Genomic DNA, 6,657 nt, shown 5'->3' on the forward strand with positions numbered 1-6,657 from the left:
TTGTAACTCACACCAGTTAACAAATACAGCACTTGGTTTATTTTTGTTCTCAACTGAAACAGGACTCAGTAGGTTCGTTACCTGCAACCAAAGTACTCCATTTCAAAAGTGAGCTTCCAGGCACAGAGACTTGCAGCAAGAAGTCTTCAGATGTACAGTGTTTATATCATACAGAGCACACAATAAATTACTATCTACATGCAACATACCTACAAAAAGTTACATACAAGGTAAAAAAATACAGTATTTTCTGCTCATTTTTTGTTTTAAATTTTTTTCTGTACATTTTTTAATTTACATTTTTATATACATTTTGTAAACTTTTTGTATTTTTATAAAACTGAAATCACATAACAGTTACAACCTCACAGCACCGCTCTTACCATTCTAAAACAATGCTTGTTTCTACAAAACAGCCTTTAGCTTGTTCGCTCCTTCATTTCTACTTTGGCACCAACACACTTCACACCCTTATTCTGAGCTAATTAGTCCGCTCGCTACCTAACCGTGTTCTCAATATGGAGAAACACAATCATACTTCAATTTGTGCTTCAATAATAAAGTTCAGAAAAAAACATTAACTACTTCATCAACATCACATTTACCTGATATTACTGCATTATGTCAACTTTTCCTGCACTAACTGCTTTATATAAGCATGCAAACAAGTCAGATTATGACTCAATTAATAACATGAATATACTGAAAAACAATTACAAGGATTAAATATTAAAAGGAATGTAGACTTATCAGGATTTACCATGTTAATAAGTCTAAGCTAATAGTATGGATTGACGTGTTAACAGTTAAGATTTTAAACACACTGAAGTATACAACGTGAAAAACATCTGTATTAAAGAAAATACAAAATTACTCCCTGCCATACACTTTATATTATCCTTTAGTGGAAAACTAGTATTGACTAGAAACCTCCTTCTTACCACGCATACTCCTGTTGTGAAATAGGGATTCCTGAAGTTTATAAAAACCAAGCTTTAAAAAATAAATAAATCCACCTGGAATACACAACTCAGGATCCTGCTGGAAAACACATTTCTGAGGCTGGGATAATAAGTTTGAACACACACCTTAACACAGAACTGCTGCACCTATTATTTGGCCCTTTTGACGGTAAATCATTTCAGCCTTGTACTACGTATACATATCCTTCCACATAACCTACCCAGCCCATTTGATCTAATCCCAAAATACTGGAAGAGTAGAGGTGCCCTCAAGAAGACTCCAATCCAACCTCCTGCTCAAAGCAGGGTCAGTGCTGCATTCAAGCCAAGCTCGGGGTTTTGTCACGTTGAATCCTGACAACCTCCCAGGACAAAGACCACACAGCCCCTCTTGGTCCACTCCCATGCTTGACTGCCCCCATGGAGTAAGCTTCTTCCGTTAACTGAGAACTTCACATTTGTATTTAATGAAATCCTCTCATTCTTGCTCCACGCTTCTCAACCGAGACCCTGAAATAGTCTCCTCCTCAGTGACCTCCTCTTAGATACCAAAAGGCTGCTGTTGAATCCTATTTTCCACCCCGCAAAGGCCACTGTGCCAGGCTCAATAAGCTCATTTTGCTTAGCCTCTAAGTGTCCCAAATCGCTTAACCATCTTGGCAGCTTCCTGTTGGACTTGCACAAGTTGATCAACGTCTTGAGCCTAAAACTGGACACTGTTCCAAATAACAATAAATGCTGAGTCAAGGGAGGAAAAAAAAAACCCTACTGCCCTTGATCTGTTGGCTACGCTCCTGTTAACACAGCCCAGTATGCCATCAGCCGTCATCGCTGCCGGGGCACAGTGCTCATGTGTTTAGCTGCTAAGCATTTTGGACTATCAGGTACAGGACTACATTTATGCTTGTTTACAAGAGAACTATACATTAACTTTTTTGCTGAACTGGGGACCTGAAAGGGATTTTTTTTTTTCTTCCTTCAAATGACAACAACAAAAAAACCCCACAAGGCAGGCATTCAAAGCATAAATATACCACAGCAATTCTTGCCTTAATACAGTTTACAGATTACCACCTCATTTATTATTGCCAAAAGACTACGGTGCATTAAAAAAATCACAACCTAATACAATCAAGACTTCATGCTAAGACCGACAGCTAAGAGTTTGCCACTTTGCTTTAGGTTTGAGTTCAAAGAAGAAGGTGCCTTCCAGATCACTCGGAGGAGAACTGCTAAGGCTTTCTTCTCCGCTGCTCATATCTTCGCAGGAGTCTTCACTAGAAGGAACAGTAGGAAAGGTAATTTAAACAAAGCACAACCCCTTGAAAGTGGCAAAGTACTCCTCAATCCTGTGTTTTCTTGCATGTTTTTCTGCTCCTAGTATAACATGCCAGATCTAAACACTTCTCAGCACTAAGGCTTAAATCATAACGAAGTACAATTTCCTTTTTCCTGTTGCCAAAAATCTCCTACCAACCAAGAAGCCTATGTTCAAGACATCAAATATAAATTACTTCAGAAGACTGCAATGCTTTATAACCCCGTCTTTAAAAAAAAAAAAAGGAACACCTCCACCCCAACAAAGCAGTTGTACTTTCTGAACAGCACAATCAGTTCCACATTTTCTTCTCTTCTGTTTAAAATATATTTTAAGTCCACTGGTATTTTCAAAGCTAGCAATACTTTTTTCCAATTAGTACTGAATAAGCCCAGTTATACAGAGTTGCCGTTAATTACTTCCAGAAAATGAGAATTCCCAACAAATTAAACACCTGGTAGAAGTTTTACCAACCTCTCGCTTTCATTGAAGCATCCACCCTCTGGGATTGTGGGCAACTCAGGAACACTGTAGTAACTGTTTTGTAGATTCTGGGCTGTACGTCTCGAAACAATCCAAACTAGCTTTTTATGATCAGGCTTGCAACATTCTGGAGAAGAATAGTCTGCTAGGCATTTTGAGACCAGTTCCCTCCAGTAAAGTAGGTCACTATCACTTATCTGAAAAGCAAAATATGAACCTATTTATTTTATTACACACAGGCCCTAAAGATAGCCCCTCCCTCCATTTTACGTTCTGAGAAAAGACTTGAAAAAAATACCAGTCAACATATGAGCCGTAACTGTGATACCTTTGTCAAAGCTGGGCTGCTTTTGAAGGTGAACTCCTAAACACTTCCTAGAAATGTCCACGTTGAAGTGTGAGTTGACAGTTTGCCTGTCAGCTGCTGTTAACATTTTTATTTTCACTTCCAAAGGAAAAATGAAACCATGATTATTCCATTTTGAAATGGAATAATGTAATACTTTAAGGAACTACTTCCACACCTCAAGAAACCGGGTTAGTTCAATTTGACTCTAAGAGTGAAAAAGCTTGTTTTAGACCATCAACTGATACAGCATGCAGCTAGAAGCTGCAAATCCTATGTTAATTATTCAGGCTAAGAGAACAACAAGCTCAGCAGTCGTTGTAGTCCCACGAACCGATTGGAAGTTTCTCTAGAACATACAGCTAGAACTGTACAAGCTAAATCAGCTGCTTGTTAAAGCATGTACTGTGTAGTCATTAGGTCAGCATTTCTTCTGATTTTATACATTTAAGCTAGTTTCTTTTAAACCATAATCCTTTTACTTGCCAAGTAGCCACCAAGATGTGTCAGTATGAAACCACTACCCAACCTCATGCTCTAAGCAGCAGGTTTTTTTGCATTTGGCATTCTACCAAAGAAGCAATATTAGTTGCAGGAGTTGCAGGCATATGCTTAAAGACCCATTTCATTGCTCATTTCAGCTGATGCCAAACAGCACCTGTAAAGATTGTAAACTGACAGCAGCAGTCCCTTAGATCAGTCCCAACAACTGCAAAGACAATCCACAGGAAATATTTACCTTAGAATGCTTCTGAACTCGAAGAAGGATCTCAAACAGCTCAACAGATTTCAAAGTCTGAACTTCTAGAGTGAGAAGGCACAAGGCCAAGACAGATGGCTAGAAGGACAAAAAGAAAAAAAACCACATCGCTCAGCATAACATGAATCAAAACCTACCGAGAAGTCAAAGAAAGCCACTTCTACTTACTTTAGCTTTAGAAAAGACCAGACGACAGTTGCAAGCTTTTAGCTGTGCTTCCAATTTGTCAAGATTCAATACTTCTTTCCTGTAAGACACCCAAGAGAGAAAGCATTTGGATCAACAAGCATTCACTTGGTAAGAAGCAAAAACTAAGGAGCTGCCTCCTCTACAGCTACTGCCATAATCACTTAAGAGGCAACTGAAGAGAGAAAGGGCTTAGCAATTAGGTAAACCACAACCGTGTAACTCAACTGACCTTTCTGAGGTATGACAGAGTACAATAGTATGGTACAAGTGCAAGAAGGTTAAGGCAGTAGTAGCTTTAAATTCAAAGTGCAACTTTTCTGAAATTATCTTTTCCATCCGTTTCAGGTCGGACACAGTGCATTTACATTGGCTGATCCGGATGATCTCATGAGCAGATGGAATATTGCATTCTTCTTCGACTACTCGGGCAGCCAGCTGGAAACAGCAAACTCCAATACAAGATAAATGCTTTGGTTTCACCTAAAAACAAAAGGAAGCACTATGAATACTTCTCCCGCCATAAACACTGTGGTTATCAAACAGCAACACAAACAGCTCACCCAGTGAGCTGTTTAGAATATTCATAGGTCAATAAAGATTTACGTAGCTCAACTAGACCTGACACCAGTCAGCTCATACACCTCACCTAGTCATAATTTGGTTTATCACTTAAGTTTCAGTGAAACATACCTGGCAGAGCCAATAAAGCAGTATCAACCTACCATAGCTAAGTCAGAGGAAGTGAAGTTCAACAGCTGAGCACCCTCTGTTGAAATCGCTGCTCCACATCACTACACAAGTGAACTGCAGTGAGAACTGCAATCCCCCGCCTCTCCAAGCAGCAGTGCTCACGTACATTCATTTACAGCCTACACAAATCCAGCCTGAGCCTGTTCTAGGCAGTCCTATCCCTCCACAACTCGTTCCTACCTCTGATATTCTCTCCCATGTACCAGCATAACATTTTGTGCAACCTCAAGGCCAGTCAGACCAGAGAACTGATGCAACTTTAGTTTTTCTGCCAATTTAATAATGGGGAAGTGGTTTAGGTTCAAATTGTCTGCCATAAAGCAGCACAAACACAGTAAGAAAAACATCCAGAGAATGTTCATTTGGTGTTAGTTCGGGCATCAAGCTAAGCTTAAACACAGTACCTAGAAACAGTCTGTAACACAAATTGTTTTGTTCCTTCTTAATTTCTCTTTTCTTAGTCTTTTACATCTACGTGATGAAGGCTACAGACTTAGAGGAAATAAACCATGCTGCTACATGCCTTTAAAGGTAAAAAGAAACCATAGTATAAAACAGTTAATAAATCACAGCAATGTAATCTCATCTTTCACGCAAGAACTGTACTCAACTTCGAGCTTACAAAGGACTTCAGAAATGTTGCCAGCATAGAATGAGAAAATAGCCACAGTTATCTCCTAGATCACAACCTTCCCCTTTTTATCAGACAAAAAAGTTCACAGGAAGCTCGCATATTCCCAGCTGACACTATAGCAGATCCTCCCCCCAACAAAATACCTTCATAAGAGCCAAGAATCTGTCCAGAATATTAGCAGCCAAAACAAACGTTTCAGTTGCAAAACCAAAAAAGTTGGTCAGACTCCAAAGATCTTCCACCTTGGCATTCCTTTGTCTTGGACACAGCGTATTTTCATTCTATGACAAGAAAAGCAAAGTCAGAAATATTCAGCGGCAGCAGTGATGACTGCAACCACTCACTCCCAGTCATCTTTTACTTAGATCAATGGGAAGCAATTATTTTCTTCCATAAATACTTTATTTCTCTTAAAAAAATAATTTAGATACTTGAGATTCAAAACACACGCCCAAGGTTCAAGGATTACAGCAGGTCCTGAGTCTCACTGCTGCAATACCCAGCACAACCACATTTCAAAGTACATACTTGTTATTTTAAGACAATAGTTACCAAATGCATGCAATACGCAGTGACTCCTGACCTTATGGTAACAGAGATGACCAACCTCAGCTTAGTCTGCTCTCTGCCTACATGTCAATATTTAAGCAACAAAAGTTCTGCTTTTAAAACAAACAACCAGACTGATTTCAGAAGCTTTGTAAGCCTGCCCTAAACTCAGTAAGGAACTCTGGTCATTAACGTGGAAATGTTTATGCATAGTTCATTTCTTGCTGTTAAGCACTGAACGTTTCTAGGTTCATTTCCCTATACCTTGCTAATGACAAGCAAGTCACTTCCCCATTTGCTAACTGAATACGTGACATCCCAGCTTTCCCGCAGAGGTACAATACAGCGGTATAAAGTTCCCGAGATGAAAATAACATTCTTCTCTCTGTTCTGGGTTCACTCGAAGTTTCAACAATAAGCACCTAAATATTTTACTTGCCCTGTAGGTCATAGTTCTCTGACAATGTAGTAGTGTATGCTGATCAGTATAGATGAAGAGAGAGTTAAAACAAACGGCAAGCGCCGTTTACAGAGGAAAAAAATAACTTTCCGAAGCTGATGCACATTTATCTCCCCTCTAGCTCATTTTTTTTAAAAAAAGGGTATTTCCTGCCCTTAAGACGCAGCTTTACCCAACCCCCCCAGTCCCCCCTTACCCACTCCCCT

The 6,657-nt window shown here is 39.4% G+C and overlaps 1 protein-coding gene across 1 annotated transcript in view; it reads right to left on the minus strand.

The window, feature by feature from the left end:
• Nucleotides 1-1,893: 1,893 nt before the first annotated feature.
• The window catches only part of CCNG2 (cyclin G2), a 26,462-nt gene continuing 21,698 nt past the window's right edge, over nt 1,894-6,657 (minus strand). Inside the window, exons 2-7 of the mRNA XM_009886488.1 lie at nt 5,586-5,723; nt 4,288-4,538; nt 4,038-4,116; nt 3,849-3,947; nt 2,755-2,960; nt 1,894-2,239 (exon numbers count right to left, since the gene is read on the minus strand). Of these exons, the coding sequence (XP_009884790.1) occupies nt 2,107-2,239; nt 2,755-2,960; nt 3,849-3,947; nt 4,038-4,116; nt 4,288-4,538; nt 5,586-5,723 (906 nt within the window). The 3' untranslated portion in view covers nt 1,894-2,106. The remainder of the gene's footprint in view (nt 2,240-2,754; nt 2,961-3,848; nt 3,948-4,037; nt 4,117-4,287; nt 4,539-5,585; nt 5,724-6,657) is intronic.

This window comes from Charadrius vociferus, unplaced genomic scaffold (genome assembly GCF_000708025.1).
Source record: "Charadrius vociferus isolate BGI_N301 unplaced genomic scaffold, ASM70802v2 scaffold676, whole genome shotgun sequence".
Classification (NCBI taxonomy): domain Eukaryota; kingdom Metazoa; phylum Chordata; class Aves; order Charadriiformes; family Charadriidae; genus Charadrius; species Charadrius vociferus.